The sequence below is a fragment of the Chrysochloris asiatica genome, unplaced genomic scaffold (assembly GCF_000296735.1).
Source record: "Chrysochloris asiatica unplaced genomic scaffold, ChrAsi1.0 scaffold00021, whole genome shotgun sequence".
NCBI lineage: Eukaryota > Metazoa > Chordata > Mammalia > Afrosoricida > Chrysochloridae > Chrysochloris > Chrysochloris asiatica.
Window position 1 is genome coordinate 723,931 of NW_006408539.1, and position 22,760 is coordinate 746,690.

The following is a 22,760-nucleotide window of genomic DNA, read 5'->3' on the forward strand; positions in this document are numbered from 1 at the left end:
ATTGTCAAGGAGGGACCAGTCGCTGGAGAAGGATATCATGTTTGGTAAGGTGGAGGGTCAGAGAAAAAGAGGAAGACCCCAATTAGCTGGACTGGCCAAGTGGCAGCATCAATGGACTCAAGTGTGGCACAGTAGTGAGGCTGGCCCAGGATCAGGTAGTGTTTCGTTCTGCTGTGCATAAGGTCGCTATGAGTCGGTACCAACTCAGTGGCACCTAACAACAAGAAGTCCATCTCTACAGCATCTCTGTATTGTGCTTAATAACTGCCAAGTCAACTCAAGTACATCTCCTGAGTATGCATGCTTATCATGACTTGAGAGTTAAAAAGGAACTACGTGAGCTTCTCCTCATGTAGCAACATGCTATGCGGAGTGTGGTTCATGGACTAGCAGCAACAGTAATATCTGAAAGCTTGAAGGAAGTACAGGATCCCAGACTCATCTCACACCTACTGAAGTGGCCAGTGCTTCCTTAAGTTGAATGTGCATAAACCACAGGGCATTCTTACTAAAATACAAATTCTGATTCCACCTGAGTGAAGTTTAACTTGAGATTCTGCATCACCAACAATCTCCCAGGTGATGCTCATTGCTATGAGTTGGAAAATCCCATTGTGACTAGCAAGGTGGCAGGATTTCCTCTAAGCTCAGGTAGCTTTTATCCAACTTTCATAATTAAGAATAGAATATTAACAGCTAGAGTAATCAAAATGGTCCCATACTAGTATAGCAACAGACACATAAACGAAGGGAATAGAACTGAGAGTCCAGAAATAAACCCACATATCTATGGTCTACTGATTTTTGGCAAGAGAGCTAAAAGTCCATTTGATGAGGGGGAAAAAAATGTCTCCTCAATAAACGGTGCTGGAAAAATTGGATTTCCACATACAGAAAAATCAAACAGGATCCATGCCTCATAGCATGCACAAAAACACATTCAAAATGAATTAAGGATCTAAACTCCACACATAAAATTCTTACAAGAACAAGCAGGGGCAACACTTTCAGCCCTAGTTTTCAACAATGGATTACCTAATCTAGTAACAAAAGCAAACAGCAAAAGACAAAATAAATTAATGGGACCTCCTAGAAATTAAAGTCTTTTATTCATCAAAAGACTTTACTAAAAAAAAGAGAAGAGACAAGTTGTCAATCGGGGGATATCTTCAGAAACCATATTGTTGTTGTTGTTACCGACTCATAGCAGGAATCTAATAATCAGATGTAAAACCTAAATAACTTAAAACAAAAAGACAAATAACCCAATCATAAAATGGGCAAAAGCCTAAAATAGACATTGCAACAAAGAGGACATTCAAATGGATACTAAATACGTGAAAAGATGTTCAAAGTTGTTAGCCATCAGAGAGCTGCAAATCAAAACCACAAGGTAATGTCAATTTACACTCACTAAAATGGCCAGGATAGAAAAAAAATTAATAAATGTGGACAAATTTATTATGTATGCTTAAAAGGAAGACCAGCTAATAAACCTATTGTTCAAACTGACAAGTAAACCACTAAAGTCAATGATGATGAAACTGAACAACAACCAAATTCTTCAGTCTGAAATCGATCAAACAATCAAAATGCATTGATAATTACTGGTGATTAGAATGTGAACAATGGAAACAAAGAAGAGGGATCAGTAGCTGGGAAATATGGCCTTGGTGAAAGAATGTTAGGGTGAGGGAGATCGTATGATACAACTTTACAAGACCAACAGCATTGTCATTGCAAGTTACATTATTTCCCGGCAACGTTACATGTAGACCTCACTGAATGGAATACACAGAAAACAAACTGGCAGCATCAGTGAGAAGAGACAATGGAAACGCTCAATACCATCAGCCAAAACCAGGCCAGGGGTCAACTATGGAATAGGTCATCAACTGCTCATACACAATTTCAAGTGGAATTTAAAGAAAATTAAAACAAATCCACAAGAGCCAAAATATGACCCTGATTATATCCCATCTGAATTTAAAGACCATATCAAGAATAAATTTGATGCGATGAGCACTAATAACCAAAGACTAGAAGTGTTGTAGAATGACATCAAGAACATCATACATGAAAAAAGCCAGAGGTCATCAAGAAGACAAGAAAGAAAGAAAAAACCAAAGTGAATGTCTGAACAGACTCTGAACCTTGCCCTTGAACATATAGCAGCTAAAGTGAAAGGAAATAATGATAAAGTAAAAGAGCTGAGCAGATGATTTCAAAGGGGCAGTTAAAGAAGACAAAGTCAAGTATTATAATGAAATATACAAAAACCCTGGCGTTAAAAAACCAAAAGGGAAGAGCATACTCAGCATTTCTGAAGCTGAGACAGCTGAAGAAAACATTCAAGCCTCAACTTGTAATATTAAAGGATTCTGTGAGCACAATATTGAATGATGCAGAAAGCATGAAAAAAAAAGATGGAAGGAATACATATAGTCACTGGGCCAAAAGGAATTGGCCGATGCTCAGTCATTTTAAGAGGTTGCATATGATCAAGAACTGATGGTATTGAAGGAAGAATTCCAAGCTGTCCTGAAAGCATGAGCAACAACAAAGCTCCAGGAACTGACAGATACCAACTGAAATGTTTCAACAAACTGAAGCAGTGCTGGAAGCACTCACTATGCCAAGTCTATGCCAAGAAATTGAGAAGACAGCTACAAGGCCAACTAACTGGAAGAAACCCAGATTTGTGTCCAATCCAAAGAAAGGTGACCCTACAGGATGCAGGAATTAGTGAGCATCATTAATATCACATACAAGTAAAAATTTTCAGAAGATAATTCAAAAACAGTTGCAGCAGTACATCAGTAGGGAGCTGCCAGAAATTCAAGCCAGATTCAGAAGAGGACATGGAGCTAAAGGTTATCATAACTGACATCAAGTGGAGCTTGACTGAATGCAAAAAATGCCACCAAGATGTTTCCTTGTGTTTTACTAATTTTAAAACAAAAGCATTCAGGTTGAATGTGAAACTGATGATGTGCCCTGTAAACTTTCACTCAATCCACAATAAAAACCTTAAAAAAAAAAAAAAAAGCATTCAACTACACGGATAACAACAAACTACAGATAACATTGAAAAGAACTGAAGTTCCAGAATACTAACTGTGCTCCTATATAACCTGTACATAGACCAAGAAACAGTCGTTCAAACTGAACAACAGGATGTTGTTGTTGTTGTCAAATGCCACCAAGTCGGTTCTGAGCCACAGCGACCCTGTACAGGGTTGTCAGTGGCTGTTGCACTTGAACCACTGACCTTGCAGTTCAAAGCGACCTTGTAGCCCAGCACAGTAACCCACAGTACCACAGTACCACTGAATGATTTAAAGTCAGGAAAGGTGTGTGCCAGTGTTGTGTCCTTTTGCCATACTGATTCAATCTGTATGAGGAGCAAGTCTGGATTATATGAAGAAGAATGTAGCAGATAGATTAGAAGAAGACTCATTAACAACCTGCAACATGCAGACGACACAACCTTGCCTGATAAAAGTAAAAAGGACTTGAAGCACTTACTGATAAAGATGAAAGACTACAGTCTTCAATATGGATTACTATTTAATGTATAGCAAACAAAAATCCTCACAACTGAGTCAATAAACAACATCATGATAAATAAAGAAAAGAATGAAGATGTCAAAGGACTTCATTTTACAGGAGCCACAATCAAAGCCCATGGAAGCAGCAGTCAAGAAATCAATCATGCAAATATGCTACACAAGACCTCTTTAAAGTGTTAAATAGCAAAAAGGTTACTTTGAGCACTAAGGTATTCCTGACTCAAGCCATGGTATTTTCAATAGCCTCTTAGGCAAGTGAAAGCAGGACAATGATGAACAAGGACTGATGAAGAATTGATGCATTTGAATTATGGTGTTGGTGAAGACTATTCAAAGTACCATACACTGTGAGAAGGACTACAGACAGAATGCCCGTTAGAAGTGAGGATGGCGAGTCTTCATCTCATGTACTTTGGACATGTTATCAGGAGGAACCAGTTCCTGGAAAAGGACAACATGCTTGGTACAACAGAGGGTCAACGAAAAAACAGCCCCTCAACAAGATGGACTGACCCAGACATGCAACAATGGACTCAAACATAACAACACTGTGAGGCTAGCCCAGGACCAAGCAGTGTTTCGGTCTTCTGAACATATGGTCTGAGGAACTGGAGCCGGCTCGACGGCACCTAACAGCTGTTGCAAATCAAAACAAAGTGCTGAGACCACTGAGGGCTACGGTTGATACTATAATCATCATTCAGAATCACAATTTCATAGACTTGTGTTCATTCAACAGTCCCTTTATTACCAAATGACTTTATGAGTTATTGCTTGAATTTGTAAATGTTTAACTATTAAAAACCAAAAGCAAAAACATGTGTTGTTGCAAAGAGCAACCAGATTACTAGACTGATGTAACTGAAGCTCTGTGTTGCCTTTTATATGCATTCATTCGGCATGCATTTATTGAGATACCCAGATGTACCTACCCAGACATCTTTCAAGGGCAGAGGAGATGCACACCTGTAAATAGAACTCTCTGTCCTCATGGAGCCTATATTCTAAGTACCAATGTTTTCCACAGTACCCTTTTGGGCAAGAAGAAGACCATGGCGAAAACTAATAAAATCAAACACATTCAATGATTTTAAACAAAAATGCTCAATAGCAGATACTAGACTTCAAATATCAGTGGTAAGAGCAATGGATTCAAGAGGATCAAAATTAGTGGGTAAAAATCTGCAGTGTAATGAATTATCTCATACAGCTCTTTTACACATAGTGTGCACTTCAGCAGTTTGTCTATTAGCGTACTCCTCCCGCCATTAGTTCCATTTACATTATACTAGCAGAAGCTATAGCAGAACATTCAAACTAAGTGTGCCTGACACACACATTTTTTGTTCCTTACCTAAAGACTTGCAGACTGAAATTGTTGCCTCCTCCAAGAGCTTCAACTCTGCACTGGAAGAAGGAGAAAAAGGTCATACAACTTTAAATATGTGTACACTAAGCCATTAAAAGAATATCGAAAGTAAAAAACAAATACAATCTGGAAAAAAAACATGTTATACAGCAGTGAAGAATAAGATCAACAAAATAAAGTTACACTTCAATTAATACTGTAGTACGAGAAGTTACTGTCATTCCCAATATGAGATTCCCGAGAACTCAGGATGTCCGCTCTGGAGAACAGATGGGAGGGCAGGGATGAGGGGCCGAGGGAATGGCAAGAATTCTAACAGAGGCACTGATAAAGACATTTATTTACAAAAATTCTTCTAATTTTAGAAGATACATGGGGACTTCAAAAACTTCACAAAAAAAGTCATTATCTTTTCATTCCATTTTTCTACAAACTTTTTGAAACCTCCTGCAACACTTCAAATAGTTATTTATAAAGGGGGGGATAAGAGAGAATTTATATATATATATATATAAGAGAGAATTAAAAACTTATAAATATGCAAATAGACATAAAAAGACAGAAAGAAACAGAGACCAACATACAGATAGACAAAACACAAGCACAGACTAACGGACAAAGACAAATTAACGAAGGCAAAAGACAGAGACTGACAGACAGAAAAACATAACTATGGCTAAAGGTGCCAACTGGTCATCTAGATAAAACATAAACAAGTGTTCATTTTATCACTTCTAATATTTCTGTAGCTTTAAAATGTATTGAAGTAAAAAGTTGGGGAAAAAAGTAAAAAAAAAAACCACATACACACAGAGCGATAAAAAGAGAGCAAACTGAAATCCATAACCAGAGCTTACAATACATTGTTGTTGAGTACCATGAAGTCGGTTCCGACTCATAGTGACCCTGCACAGGGTTTCCAAGGCTGTAAATCTTTATGGGAGAAGAAAGGCTCATCTTTCTCCCATGGAACAGTTAGTAGTTTCGAACTGCCAACCTTGAGGTTAGCAGCCTGATTCATAACCACTACACCACAAGAGCTCCTTTACAATAAACTTTGGTAATTTACTATACATTACCAGAGCTTAAAAGAATCAAAAGGATTTGTACAATTCTAAATTTATATCAGAATTTTAAGGATGCATTCAAGAAGGCTAACCATTAAAAGAGTAAAATAACATATAACTAGGACACAGAAGAGTGAAAGGAGAATGACAAAATATATTTCATCAACCGTAAAAAGATTAAAGGAGTGCTCGTAGCGCTGTAGGACAGGCACTGGACTATGAGCCACAAGGTAAGCAGTTCAAACCCACCAGCCGCTCCACAGACGAAAAATGAGGTTTTCTGCTCCTATAAGATATACAACCTCAGAAACCCTATACAGAGTCACTGTGAATCAGAACCGACTTGATGCCAATTAACAAGGCATTATATTGGTCTCTTTGTGTGGTCCTGTAGGATCAGCAATGGACTGTGAATCACATGATCTGTGGTTCAAACCCACCAGCTGTTCCTCAGAAATCCGATACTATGAGTTGGAACTGACTCGACAGCTTGTAATAACAGAAAGATTTAAAAGAACTTAAAACTGGCCAAATAGAGAACAAAAGGTAACACAGATTTAAGCAAAAATATTTTTATGTATATATAATTATATTAAGTATAAACTGACTATCTATACATATGATTAAGACTATAATTCGCAGTCAGGATTTTGTCAATAGTAATATACTGCTTACAAGATTTATATTCTTAAGTTTTAGAATTTGAGAAGATTGATTCTTCCCAAAATCAACAAGTAGGTTAAATGTAATTTCTATCCCAAATCCCAGTAAGATTTTCTTTGTACCTATAGACAACCTTATTATCAAAATGGATATGGAAAGGCAAAGGAAGTAGAATAGCTAAAGGAATTTTGAAAAGCAAGAAGAAAGCGAGGGGATACAGTCCACCCAATTAAGGACAGTGTGGAGGCTGGGAGCTATGCCAGCACAGACACCCAAAGTAGGCAGGTTTCAGCAGTGCTTCCAGACTAAGACTAGGAAAAACGGCCTGGCAATCTATCCAGAAATTGTTGTTTAGTGCCGTCAAGTCAGTTCTGACTCACAGCCACCCTGTCAAGGGTTCCCAAGGAGCAGCTGTTGAGTTTGAACCACTGACCTTGTGGTTAGCAGTTCAGTGCTCATCTTACAGCACCACCCAGGAGTCCTATGTAGAACCACAGAATGCTGCCTGGTTTGGTACTAGAGGAGCCCCACAGGTTGGGAGGCACTCAAACTTAACAACAACCATAAAAATAGCTCAGGATGGGGCGACACTTAGTTCTGTTATTTATAATGTCGCCATGAGTCGGAGCCAACTCCATGGCAACTAACAACAACAACACGGTAATTCTATGCTTGACTATTTGAGGAACAAGGGTTTCTTTTCTGAGGTGATGAAAATATTCTAAATTTGACTGTGAGGGTGGATGCCTGTATCTGTAAACATCGTGAAACTCATGAATTGTACACTTTAAATGGGTGAACTGTTAGGTACCTGAAATATAGCTCAATAAAACTGTGTTTGAAATGCAAGCAAAAAAAGACAAGAGAGAAATTGCTAGCCTTCTATGTGTGGCCAATTTGACAAAAACAATTGAAAAAAAATAGACAGCAAGTGGGAAAAATACCAGGGCAATGAATTTATGCTAACAGGAAGAAAGAGCTCAGAAAAGGAGAGTAAGAATGGTTGTACACGTCAAAGACTGTAATCAATGCCACTGAATTGAAGGATTGAAACCATAGGATGCATATTTTTCTGTGCATATTCCCAACAACATTTTTTAAAAAATTAAAATTTACTGTTGGCAGTGACAGAATAGAGCAGCCACCAGCACGAGAATGGAACCACATGTACAGCTGGCTGATGTCGAACAAAAAGACAACAGTACGTGGATGGAAGACAAACAGTCTCCTCAATGAGTGGTGCTGAAGAAACTGGGCACCAGCAGGCAATAAGCCTACACATGACATCTTGTTCAAAAGTCACCTTACTGAAATGTAAACTTGTTTAATTTGTAGAAAAGAATAGAGAGGAAACTTTAGGATCCAGGGTGAAGTGAAGACTTCCTGGACATGACACTAAAGGCACAATCCACATTCACAAAAGGAAAAAAAACTTGAAAACAAAATAATTGAAATGCCTTCCATAGATTATACTGAGATGATATATTCATGTAATAAACAGAGAAATATGGGCAAAAGAGATACATTATCAAAACTCCAAATATGGTAGAGGAAATAAGGAAAGAAGAAGGGAGAGAAGTTTCTTTCTAAGTTTCTTCTCCCAAAAAAAATTTGAGACAAAATGAGAAAATGTTACAATGTGTTAAATATTGGGGGGCAGGGAATATGAGAATTATGTTGTCAATATTTTTTTGTCTTAGAAGTATTTCATAAATAGACTTCTAATTTAAAAAGTAAATTAGGCACAGCTCTGTTTTACAGAGAATGCCTATCTACAAAAGATGGCCAACAGAAAGATCTAGTGGTATCATGAGAAAAAGAATGACCAAGACGAGGACCGCAATCACCAGAAAATGCCTCATGAATTTTTAATCCTAGTGCAATGATGTTTACCTTTATTGACTACCTTTATTGACTATGCAAAGGCTTTCGATTGTGTGGATCATGACAAGCTATTGACAACATTGAGAAGTATGAGTATTACAGAACACTTAATTGTACTTCTGAGAAATCTGTACCTGGACCAAGAAGCAGTTGTTTGAACAGAGCATGAGGACACTGAATGTTTTAAAATTGGGAAAGGTGTGCAAGAAGGTTGTGTTCTTTCACCATACTTATTCAACCTGTATACTGAGCAAATAATACGAGAAGCTGGGTTCTATGAAGAAAAACGTGGCATCAGGATTGGAGGAAGACTTATTAACAACCTGCAATATGCAGATGTTACAACCTTGCTTGCTGAAAGTGAAGAGGACTTGAAACATTTACTGATGAAGATCAAAGAGCACAGCCTTCAGTATGGATCGCATCCCAATGTCAAGAAAACAAAAATCCTCACCACTGGACCAATAAACATTCTTACCAATGGAGAAAAGATTGACGTTGTCAAGGACTTCATTCTTCTTGGATCAACCATCAACATTAGCGGAAGAAGCAGTCAAGAAATCAGACAATGGATTGCATTAGGCAAATCTGCTGCACAGGAACTTTTTAAAGTATTGAAGAGCAGAGATGTCAGCTTGAGGACTAAGGTGCACCTGACCCAAGCCATGGTATTTTCAATAACCTCATATGGATGTGAAAGTTGGACAGTGAATAAGGAAGATCGTAGAAGAATTGATGCATTTGAGTTCTGGTGTTGGAGGAGAATACTAAGAGTGCCATGGACAGCCAAAAGAACCAACAGATCTGTTTTGGAAGAAGTGCAGCCAGAGTGCTCCTTGGAGTCCAAGGTGGCTAAACTTCATCTCTCATACTTTGGACATACTGTCAGAAGGTAACAGTTGCTGGAGAAAGATGTCATGCTGGGTAAGATGGAGGGTCAGAGAAAAAGAGGAAGACCCCCATCGAGATGGATCGGCCAGGTGGCATCACTGATGGCGTCAAGTGTGCCAGCGGTAGTTAGGTTGGTCCAGGATCGGACATTGTTTCGTTCTGCTGTGCATGGGGCCGCTATGAGTCGGTTCCGACTCAATGGCACCTGACAACAACAGTGCAATGACATTTGAAATACACTGGTTTAAATAAAATCTGCTACCAAGATTAATTTCACCTGCTTCTTTTTACGTATTTAACGTAGTGGTTACGAATTGGGCTGCTAACTTCAAGGCCAGCATTTCATGAATTCCATCTGCGGCTCGCGTTATTGTTTCTATCAGACAGAGAACCAACCTGTCTCACCACAACTGAAGACAGGCTCATGTGTACGAAGAATTATTATATACACACAAAATAAGACCCGCTAGTCCTGGTGTGGTGCTGTGGGCTAATGCACTGGACCGCAAGGTCGGTTTGAACTGCAAAGTTGGCGGTTCAAATGCACCAACCACTCCTCGAAAACCCTATGCAGATAGATCACTATGTGTCAGAGCCAACTCAACAACATTTACAACCACAACAAACACTTAAGTGGTGTGATGCTGTAACATAAACACTGGACTGCAAGGGCAGTTTGAACCACAAGTTCAAACTCACCAGCTGCTCCTCGGAACAACAACCACTTAAGTAAATAGATCATTAGATTAAGAATGTCAGATCTGCTCATAATCAAGAAGAGAAATCTATTACTTTCAAAGTTAAATATTTGTTTCTTCTACGACAGAATTTTTTTTTTTTTTTAGCAAAAATGACCTACAAATGATCTCACAATAAAGTCTCATTAGTATTTAAAACTATATTGTTGTTGCTGTTAAGTGCCATGTAGTCGGTTGCAACCCCTAGCGACCCTGTATAGGGTTTCCAAGGAGCAGCTGATAGGCTTGAAAGGCCAACCCTGCAGTTACAACTTTACAGTCCAGCGCATTAACCCACAGCACCACTAGAGCAGATATTTCTGTCTGCCCACCTCCCAGTGTCTGTCTGCTGTCCTCTCCTCCTCTTTTGTTGACTTTCCCACTTACTACTTGGAGTCCTGCTGTGCCGCTATGGGATAAGCACTATACTGCTAACTGCAAGGTCGGCAGTACAAGGCAAGGCCAGCAGCCGCTCCCCAAAAATTCTATACAGGGTGGTTATGAGTTTGAACTGACTCAGCACACTAAACAGCATCCTACTACTCACAGGTGAGCTCAGGTAGTCAGGTTTGTTCAGCAAACTCCACATAGCCGACTAGATCACGGACAGGCATCTAACCTAACCTAAGCCACAGGCGTGGGGAATATAGAATTGAGTGAAAAGGCAGGCTTTCCATATGGCTGGAACTTGGCTGCTGAGGGTTGCAGGAAGTCAGCTGTATCCCCTGGGAAGCAGACAAAGATGAATTAAAGAACTCTAAAACAAAGATCAACAGAAGGGCTCTCAGGATTCCTGCTGGACTTCTAACCTCAGTACCAGCTATTCTAGCTGTGTTCCTGATCTTGGATCCTATGAGACACTGTCTCTTGATTACATACACCCCACCTCTTTGTGGTGTATGCTAAACCAAATTGATTTCTGTTAATAACCAAAAGACTTTGAAGTAATAAATCATTGGTCAGATTCAATAGCACACCTTAAAGTTCTAGTTGACAAGAAGTGAGAATTATGAATTACCCAGATTACTAGTTACAGGAGCAAAAAAAAAAGAGGGATAAAATACAAAGGACTGTAAAGAGCTTCCTGATGTGAGTAATTAGAACTGGCTCAGTGGTGCATCTGCTTTCTTCAGCAGACAATCACTCTCCTTTCACACTGGCTGACTCTGAGAGCTCCCGGTACATAGAATGCTTCCTTCATGTCCGCTAGAGCCTTCGAAGGCTTCTGCATTTGTTCCTTCAGTGAACATTTCTTGAGTGCCTAGGACATACGGGGCTCTGTGAAAGATGTTCCCTCTGGCACCAGGCTCCATGGAGGAGACGAAGAAGCAGAGGAACTATTGGATTCAGGAGAAGCATTAACTCCTAGACTAGCCCTGTGTGTGAGCTCACAGGGACTGCACCCAATCTCTCCAGGAAGGAATCAAGGAAGGCATTCTGGAGGAAGCAAGTGCGTAACCTGAGAGACCAAGAGCAGTCAGGCAGGCAGACCACTGAGGGGGGTTTCCAGGCACAAGAAACAGTGCTTGAAAAGCAGGGTAGTCACAGAGCACGTGCACTGTTCTAGGAAAGGGGCAGCTGGTGGACACAGAGACGTCGCAAATGACTAGGCTGGAGAAGCCTACTAAGTGGCGGAGGTATGGAGTTCTGTTTTCTCAACTTACTCCTAAATAAAGGTTTTAGGTGTTTCCAAAACCAAAACCTAAGCAGAGTTCTGATTTGGTTTTATTAAACTATTATTCTAATTAACAAAAATTGGGAGTGCAGTGGCTCCTTAGGATAAGCACAGGACTGGGAACCACGAGTCAGCAACTCAACCCCACCAGCTGCTCCACGGGAGAGAGACGAGGCTTTCTGCTCCTGCAAAGATTTTTTTTTTTTTTAAAGGCCTCAGAATCCCTATATATTGTTGTTATGAGTCAGAACCTACTCAACAGAACCAACGCAACAGCACTTAACAACAATTTAACAAAAAGGATTAATTTCAACATACACTACAGAGGTTGGTTTGGGCATCACTTCCTCCGGGTAACGTAAGGCCAACTCTGACCATCCTCTGCCCCTAAAGCATCCAAACGTGGAGTGGTGGCAACAATGTGGCATAAGACCAGTTACTAGTATATGGTCCCGTTACATTCATTACAGTATCCCGACCTGGCTAGAGAGCAGACATTTCATAAAACGGTACTGAACAAATGAAGGCCACTGTTAGACACTTCATTACCAGAGTATGAAATTATTTCCACCTGTACCTCAGGATGGAGCTCTGGTGGTGCTATGGGGTAAGGATTGGAACCGAAAGGTCAGCTGTTCAAACCCACCAACCCCTTGTGGGAGAAAGATGAGGCATTCTGCTTCCCTAAAGCTGTACAGCCTTGGAAACCCTAGGGAGCAGGTCTAGTCTGTTCTACAGGGTGGCTATGAGTCAGAATTGACTTGAGGGCAGTGGGCTTGGTTGGCACCTCAGGAAACTCTCCCTCCTCAGGCCCCTCCACATGGCGAGGATGTAAAGTGACATGACCTTCTCAACAACCAAGATTTCTGGTCCCATCTTCAGGGCAGACCTAGATTATCAACTCTACGAGAATAGGGCAAACCATTTACCCACGCATCCCCCCACCCACATGTGATACAGTGGTTCAGCCCGAGATAAACACCGGGTGAATATCCCTTATAGTAAGGACCTGTGGGGCTCTGTTGGCAGTTTCCTGGCAATTTCTGCACACTGATGGTTTACTTACTTCTACAAAGGAAACCAGCTAGGTGAACTCCTGCCAAAAGCAACACACTGGTTGTCACAATAGAATTCCTTTCCTCTCATCTCTCCATACTCTAATTCTCTAAACTTCTTGGAACATTTTAAGAATAATCTGCTTTCCAATTTGCATGATTGAGAGCTATAATGAGGTGGTAAGCAACTGCAGTGACTGGTCACTGTTACAGGCATCAAGGGCCAGTCCTGCTTTAGTTCAACAAATGAGCTCAGATGCTCTGGCAGAGGGCACCTATCATTTGCAGTATATTAGAGGAAGGGGTACTACAAAAATATGCCAATGTCTTAAAGACAATTACAGTTAGAAAATGAATGTTGTTTCTGAAGGCAAATTTGAGGCACTAGAAGCATTCAAAACAGGGGCAAAGGGGCAGCAAGCCAATCAAATCAATTAGTACTTCAACCTGACTGTATACACCAACAGCACACCTCGGGGTCAATGTGAAAAATATCAATAACTAATCTAATCAAAAAGATTAGAAATAAATACCTAAAGCTAGTCATCTCTTACACTCTTAATCCTTTTCTAGTTACTGGTCTTTCCTAATGATGTGGCCAAATAAGTGAGTTAAAGTCTCACTGTTCTCACTTCTAAGGAGCATTCTGGTTGCACTTCTTTCTAAGACTGATTAGTTCATTCTTCTGGCAGTCCACACACCATATCAATTCTGGCTTACTTGTTCTTGGTCCAGGTTTAGTATGCACAAAATACGAGGCAACGGAAAAGTCTATGGCTTGGATCAGGTGTACCTTAATCATCAAAGTGATCTTTCTTTTTTTAAAACTTCAAAAAATTTCTTTTGCAACAGATTTGTCCACTGCAATATACTGTTTGAGTTTTGGATTGCTGAGTCCATGGACACTGACTATTGATCCCAGTAGAATGAAATGGTTGACAACTTCAATTAATTGGCCCAGGTTCCTTTTCTTCACATGCAGTCATTAGCTATACTTAAGTGTAGTAGCAGTCAATTTAACCACGACCATCAATTAACAAACTCATGTACACTGCCTGCATGGATTTCCAACCATGAGGACGTTACTGAAAACAGCATCCACCCCAGGTATATTGGAAAGGTGCAAATTATGACGCTATGCATTTAAGGTCCAGTTTCCTCATTTCCTACTAGTATGATCTAGGCAAGTTATTTGAGAGTCTTTTTATTATAGAGACCAGACTGCAAAGCCATTTGAACTGCAAGGTCAGTGGTTCAAGCTCACCAGCTACTCCTCGGGAAACCCTATACAGAGTTGCTATGGGTCAGAACCAACTCGACGGTACTTAACAACAACAACAATATGATAGAGGAGTCCTGGTGTGGAGCCATAAGATAAAGTCAGATTGAAGCACAAGGTCAGCGGTTTGAACCGGCCAGTTGCTCCTTGGAAACCCTACACAGGGTCGCTATGAGTCACAACCAACTCAAAGGCATTTAACAACGACAACAACACATACATTATAGACTCTAAAAATCATAACACATTATACATATCTACTTGTTACATATGTTCATTATAGCAGAATGTGAGTAATGGTCTTGTAATAACAAAATTAGGGAGATGGAAAAGGAATTCATAGCTACTCAGAAACCCTGTACAGGGTCACTATGAGTTGGAACCGACTCAATGGCACTTAACAACAACATAGGTTAGACATGGGGAAAGGACATGGGTGTGACTATAAAGGGACCAAGGAAACTTTGTCAGGAAAGAGCCACATATCCGGACTGTGGTTGTATCTTCACAAATCGACGCATGGTGAAATTGCCTAAGAGTGCATCTATAACTGATGAATTATAAACAAGTTCTGCAGATTGTAGCGATGTTCATTTCCTGAATTTGATGTAATATTACAGCATGGTTCCTTGGGAGAGGATGCTGACCTCCCTGTGTAGTTATATGCAGCTTTCTAATAATTTGTTTTTAAGTTGAATTATAAAAAAAGACAAGGCTGCACAAAAAAGTTATATAAACATACTCATTTTAAAAATATACACACATGTAAAATGTGCAAGCACAGGATTATGCTATACTAATGGTTTTGTAACTGGCTTTTACCATTTACTATACACTTTGGATCTCATTCAGTGTCTATAGCTTACAACCATTTTTAATGGTCTTACATTATATTCCATCATGTCAATGTACGATTTTTGTTTGTTTATCCATTCTCCCTTCTCCTGGGCACTTGATAGCAATTTTCTGCTATACCTAATGAATGTCTTTACACATATGAGCGGTTAGCCCATAAGTACTGCTACATAAACATGGAAACCTTTGTTCAACAAAAAAGACCAAAAGTGAAGCTACTGTTACTTAACATAGCCTCCATCTAGGTCTATACACTTCTGGAGATGGGGTTTCCATCTCTCTAACTCGCCCCCAAAGAATTCTTCACTCTTTAATTAGTATCACGTCAAAGTGGGAGTTTTAGCATCCTCGAGGAATTTAAATCATGCTCCTTTTAAATGCTCTTTGAGCTAGCAGACTAAATGAAGAGACAAGATCAGAGCTGTAAGGGATAAGGTTTCACAACAAAATCCACATAGAATAACCCTTCCTACCCTCAAACTAATGAACAGATGCTCTGATATAATAGGAAAAAATTCCTCGGTGCAACTTTCCTGGCATTTTTCTCACCAATGCAATTTTCAATTTTCTTAAAAGTTCTTCCTATTATACCCACATGACTGTCCTGTGTCTTTAGAGGAATTCTATAATGATTACCCCTGAGGAATTCATAAAAACAGTTAATATGACCTTCTGTGCTAACTTCTCTGCCTTGAATTTAACTGCACCGGCAGATCCTCTCGGAAGCCACTGTTTGGGTGGACCTTTTTTTTGAAGGCACCTAATGAGGCTAAGGAGTCCTGGTGTGGCACTGTGGGTTAATGCACCAGACTGCAAAGCCATCTGAAATGCAAGGTCGGTGGTTCAAGCTCACCAGCTGCTCCTTGGAAACCCTATACAGGGTCGCTATGGGTCGGAATCGACTCGACTGCACTCAACAACAACAACAACAATGAGACTAAGTCACGGGTGTTACTGAGAGAACATGTCGGCAACCAATCATGGATGGCAGACATGTCACAGATTGAATGTGTCCACCCAAAAGATGGGTCAACTTTTCTCACTCATGATTCTCAGTGGTATGGCAGTTATGTGATGATTCCCCTTAATGAGATCTGATGTGGTAAACCAGGAAGAGGATTGATTAAGGGTGGTCTGCAATACCCTTAACCTCATCACAACCCTGATGTGATATGAAGGAGTTTCCCAAGGTGTGGCCTACAACAACTTTTCTCTCATGTGAGGTAAAAGGAGAGAGCAGAGATCACCAAGAAAGAAGAGTCAAGAATGGAATACATCCTTTGGACCCAGGGTCCCTGCACTTGAAGCTCCCTGATCCAGGAGACAAATGATGTCAAGATGCATGGAGATCGCCAAGCAATGTGAGTCTACAGACGCTGAAAGGCGACAAGGACCGTCCTAAGAGCCAAATGAGAAAGCCGTCCTGCTCCCCGCTCCCCCCAAGCTGGTGCTCTGAATTCGGACTTCTCACCTCCTAAACTGTGAAAGAATAAATCTGTTTGTTAAAGGCCCCCACTCGTGGTATTGCTGTTAGACCACAGCACTAGAGAACTAAGACACAGATTTAAACAAGCTTTGCTCAGAATAAGTCCATGCATGTATGTACTAGAGTCTTAGCAGCAATATTTTTACTTTCCCTCATATATCTATCTACATATATATATTTGAACTTTACCAATGATCTTCTTCATATATTTTCTAGAAGTGGAATTGCTAGGTCAAAGAACACTTCTGTTCTGACAAATATTGCCAAATTACACTCCAGGAAGATTTAACCAATTACCATTTCCACCAGTAGTGCATAACTGTGGCTTTATAAGCCCACACATATTGCTAAATTTGCAAAATTGCAAACCCAGATCTTTTGACATCACACTCAGTGATCTTTATTCTTGTATAAGCATGTGTTGACAGTTTGGAAACATATGAACCTTTATTACAGATACAGATTTTATTTCCTCTAAAATGGCCTACAGAGAGGAAGTCATAACGGATGTGATGTGCAACTAGTACACAACTACTATTAGTGGTTCTGTGCCATTGAGTCAGTTGTAACTCACAGCAACCCTGTATAGGATTTCCGAGGCTGTAAATCTTTACTGGAGCAGAAAACCTCATCTTTCTCCTGTGGAGCAGCTGGTAGAGTCAAACTGCTGACCTTTCAGTTAGCAGTCCATCTCATAACCCACTATGCTACCAGAGCTCCCTGGTATTACTTATTATTAAGTGCTGTCGAGTCAGTTCCAACCCACAGAAATCCTGTTTAGGGTTTCCTAGGAGCAGCTGGTAAGCTTCAACCACTGACTCTGAGGCTCAAACCGACTTTACAAAAGTCCAGCACATTAACTCATAGTGCCACACAAGGATTCCCTGGTATTAATGTTAAGTGCCATCAAGTCAATTCCGACCCATAGCAACACTGTATACGGTTTCCAAGGAGCAGCTGATGAACTTGAACCACCAACCTTGCAGTTCAAACAACTTTGGAGTCTGACGCATTAGCCCACAGCATCATACCAGGATTGGGTCACTGTAAAATTAGAACAAATTCTATTCAACACTAACTGATTTCTTCATTTGTAATAGGCAATCAATTTTTATATTAAATAATGTGGGGGGCAGGACACATCAATAACTACTAGACAGAGAGTCTAAAGTCTCTTTAGATTTAAATTTCATTTCACAATCCTCTGAGAATTGTGACAAGCTGCTCTGGCTAATTTCAAAAATGGAATAATAAAGAGGACACTGAAATATCCATTTGTGGTAGAAAAAGTGAAAAATACTAAATCTGTTTTTATTATAAAAATAGGTAATCAAGTATATTAGCTATTTATATAGAAAATGTGTCCAAATGTCATGAGATACAATTCACGAGGTGCCAGAAGCAAAAGAAACAAGGCTGGCCTTGATTGGATGTGTTCTGAACCACAGCCTCAGGGGAGAATCCCCATTAGTTCATTAATGAATATGAAGATGGGTGCTGGATGTTAAGTCACGCATCTTTCATTAGTCAACAGAGTGTTCCTGTTAGTTGACTAGAAAGTATCCAAAACTGACTCCCACTTGGTGGGAGGGAAAAAAGAAGCTAATTTCATATGAAGCATGTAGTTCTAGAATTTGTTTCCACAACCAAAACAAATATGTAAAATTAGTCATCTAATAAACTAAGGAAAGCACAGTGGCTCTGTAAGATAAGTGCTGAACGGCAAACCAAAATGTTTGGCAGTTTGAGTCCACTGACCGACCCTAGGGCAAAAGACGAGGTTTTTCGCTTCAGCAGAGAGCCTATCCAGGAAACCCTATACAGGGTTGCTATGACTTGGAACTGACTCGACAGCACTTAACAACGATTATAAACTAAACACCTATTCCTGATCATTGTCACATTTGAAAATATTCAAAAGTTAATGATGACATTTTAGTCAACTGGTATAAAAGGCAAGGCAGGTTACAATTTATAAGTAAAATAAATATTCACGACTTGAGTCAACAGAAACAACACACTGAAGCTGGTCATTGGTGATGATCTGTGTCAAGATGCTGACATGAAGCATCAGGACTTGTGTGTGGCCCTTTGGACGCTTCTACCAACCAAGTCTCTTCTTTTTCAATCCCTCTAATCTTTTCTACCACCCCATCTGTCTCTTTCTCCTTCCTTTATTCATGCTCTGGGTTTTTAAGTCACACTTCATTCATGTTGTTAGATACCATTAAGTTGGTATCAACTCATACGACCCTATACACAAAAGAACAAAACACTAACAGATATCAATAGATACTGCTAGGCCATATTGGTGGCACTCAGGAAATTAAAAAGAAGAAAGTAGTTGAATGGCACATACTCATAGAAGAGAAGTTTACCAACTGGTGAAAGAACAACACTGCAACTTAAAAGAAAATCTTACTATCATTTTCTCAAATGAAGATGTGTTTTAAAGTCCTAACATAAAATGAAATCTTTCTCATCACACCCTAACGCTGTGACAGTTAAGGTTTTGTAACAATTTAACTGGGCCAGGATTCTCAGTGGTTTTGCAGTTAAGATGGAGTAATCCCCCACGATGAGGCCTAAATAATATAATGCAATCACCTCTATGCGGAGACCTGCTGTAGCCGTCTATCAACACAAAGGAAGTTTCCTCAAGCGTGTGATCTGCTTCCAACAGATCGGCTATGCAGACAAAGTTAGCTTGCTTGTTGCTGGGTCTGGAACCTGCCTCTGGCTCATCAAGTGACCGCCACTTCTTTGACCTCGAGTCAGCAGCCTGCCATATTGCCTGCCGATCCTGGAATCGTCAGCAGTCTGCCATCTGACCTGCCGACCTTGGATTCATTTGCCTCTGCATGTCATCTGACCTGCCAATCTTGGATTCATTAGCCCCTCCACTACCTAAGTCAGGGAAGCGTCCAGCCTGACATCTGACCCATGGGACCGAGTTGCCCAACTCTACAACTGTGTGAGCCATTTCCTTGATATAAATCTCTCTATATAAATATATTAGGAAAATCAATATATATGCTGCTGTTATTGTTAAATGCCTTCGAGTAGGTTCCAACCCATAGCAACCCTGAATGGGGTTTCCAACAAGCGACTGGTGAGCTTGAACCGCCGACTTTGCAGTCCAGCTCATTAACCCACAGTGCCACAGCAGGACCCTTATATATTCACTTCACTGGTTTTGCTTCTCGAGAGAACCTAGCCTAAGACAAACACAGAGAAAAATACTTCTTAAACTAATAATTATAACTAAGCACACATACAGTAGGATTTCTCTAACTTGAACTCCACTAATCCAGAATATGGAGTGCTGGTGTGACACTGTAGGATCAGCACCTGACTGCTAACCACAAGGTAGCAGTTCAAACCCATCAGCTGCTCCTTGGAAACCCCATACAGGGGTAGCTATGCGTCAAAATTGACATAACAGCACTCAACAGATCAGAATATGTGGCTTCAAGCCTCTCACGCCTTGATTTCAAAATTTACTACATGGCTACAGTGGTCAAAACAGCTTGGACTGGTACAATGAAAGACATATTGATCAATGGAACAGAATCGAGAATCCAGAAATTAACTCATCCACATACAGCCAATTGATTTCCAACATAGGGCTTAGGTAGATTGCATGGGGAGGAGATAGTCTCTTTAACAGATAGATGGTGCTGACAGAACTGGAAAGCGATATGCAAAAGGTTGAAATAAGACCTTTAACTCACGCATTGTACAAAAACCAACTCAGCATGGATTAAAAGACCAGTATGTTAATCTCAGAATTATAAAGGTCATCAATGAAAAAATAGGGACAAGTGTGAGGGCTCTAATATAGGGCACACAAAGACTACCAAACATCCAAACATTTTGAAAACTACACAAACAAAAGTAGACAAAATAGATGACTGGGACATACTAAAAAATTTAAACTTATGTACATCAAAAGACTTCACTAAAAGAATAAAAAGGGAGTCCACAGAATAGGAAAAAATCTTTTGCAACAACGCATCAGACAAGGGACTTATTTCTAAAATATATAGGAAACTACAACACCTCTACAGAAAAAGACAAATAACCCAATTAAATAATGGGCACAGGATATGAATAGTCACTTCTTCTCCATGGAGGAAATCCGGACAACCAACAAACATATGAAGAAATGTTTACAATCACTAGCCATTGTTGTTGTTGTTAAGTGTCGTTGAGTCAGTTCCGACCCATAGCAACCCTGTATAGGGTTTCCGAGGAGCAGCTGGTGAGCTTGAACCATCAACCCTGAAGTTCAAACGACTCTGAAGTCTGCGCATTAACCTACAGCGCCACACCAGGACTCCATCACTAGCCATTAGAGAGATGCAAATCAAAACAATAATGAGATATCATCTCACACCAGCAATAACAGCAAAGATCAAAAAAGTAGAGGACAATAAATGCTGGTGAGGATGTGGAGAGACTGGGATGCTCCTACATTGCTGGTGGGATTACAAAATGGTCCAGTCACTCTGGAAAACAATATGGTGCTTCCTCAGCAAGCTGGAAATAGAAATAATACCTTATGATCCAGTAATTCCTCTACTTGGTATTTATCCACAAAAAAAACGAGCCATAACACGAGTAGATACATGCACACCAATGTTCATAGCAGCACTGTTTACAATAGCAAAAAGATGGAGACAGCCTAAGTGCCCATCAATGAAAGAACGGATAAACAAACTGTGGTACATACACACAATGGAATTTTATGCTACCTTGAAGAATAACAAGGAAGCTGCAAGCTTGGAAGCCGCCACATAACATGGATGAACCTTGAGGACATTATGCTGAGTGAAACTGGTGGTGGGTGTGTGCTGTGAGTCGGTTCTGAATCATAGCAACCCTGCACAGGGTTTCTGAGGCTGTAAATCTTTACGGGAGCAGAAAGCCTCATCTTTCTCCCACAGAACAGCTGGTAGTTTCGAACTGCTGACCTTGCGGTTTGCATCCCGATTCATAACCACTATGCTACCAGAGCTTCTCGAGTGAAATTAGTCACAAAAGGAGAAATATTGCATAGGACCACTATTGTAAAAGCTTAAGAAAAAATACCCACACTAAAAGGGGGTAAAAATTATTTGCTGGTTACCAGGATGTATGGGGTGGGGTGAGGGGAGGGTGGGGAAGGTGGAGTACAGGGTAGGGAATAGACACAGGATACAGGGATTGAAGCATGGTTTGAATGGATCAAAGAGGGGAAATAATGTTAAGATGCTTGGCTGTCTTTTGAATCTTGGTTTCCCTTGCCTACTATTATAAAATAGACACTTGAGGGGGAGAAATAGGAATAGCCAGAAACATCACCATAGAAAGCTTGTAAGTCCGTCTTCAGCCTATTGGAATACATAAAATGGGACTACAACTTGCCCAGTGAAGGAGGCTTCCTGCAGAATCTTTACATAGTGTAAGACCATAGGTAGAATCCTGATCCCCATCCAGAATCCTCTGAGGTGGGAAATTTCTACTTGGAAGGACAAGCAGACCAGCGTGGAGTGGCTAGAAGAACAGAAGATACTTCTTGAAAGGCAGACCAACAGGAAAAATCAAAAACAATAACGGCAGTCTGATTGATGACTACAATAACAAGCAAGTTGGAAGCCATCAAGGCAAGCAGTTGGGTCCCCTCTGGGCAAACCCCCTTCCAAGACTCAAGGGGAATACACAAGCAGGCATGTGGTCTGGCTGGTGACCACGTTGGTCTACTGATAAGAGGAAGTGGGGGAAACAGCAATGAAGTTGTGAGCGAAGTCCAACCACGTTCAATAGACTCCTGTCAACCTGGGTTGAGTCCTGGTTGGCCAGCTGCATGGCAAGAGACAGAGACATGGCCACAGAGGAATAGAACGGAGAGTGAAGCACCCAGCTGATATGAAGTGAGGGGAGATGCACAAGAACACCCAAACTTGCAGATAGTACCCACTTGACTTGGCTTCAATGGCTGAATGATCAGAACTCGACTAGAGGAAGAAAGAAGGAGAATAAAAGAGTAATCTGCTACAATTTGATAAACTTGACCTATATACTCACGGATGTAGTAACTCAAAAGAAGGAATGAGAGGTGGGATATTCCCTCCAGCAAGGACAAGCAGACCAGCCTAGAACAGCTAAAGCAACAGAAGATACATCTTCAAAGAAAGGTCATCAGGAAAAACCCAAAACAAAAATGTCAGCATGACTGGCTACTA

General features: G+C 40.4%; 1 protein-coding gene across 2 annotated transcripts in view; it reads right to left on the minus strand.

Annotated features, from left to right (window-relative positions):
• The window catches only part of DYM (dymeclin), a 429,499-nt gene that overhangs the window by 396,454 nt on the left and 10,285 nt on the right, over positions 1-22,760 (minus strand). Inside the window, exon 2 of one of the 2 annotated variants that reach the window (XM_006837482.1) lies at positions 4,927-4,979. In XM_006837482.1, coding sequence (XP_006837545.1) covers positions 4,927-4,979 — 53 coding nt within the window. The remainder of the gene's footprint in view (positions 1-4,926; positions 4,980-22,760) is intronic. The other variant, XM_006837483.1, reaches the window with a different exon arrangement.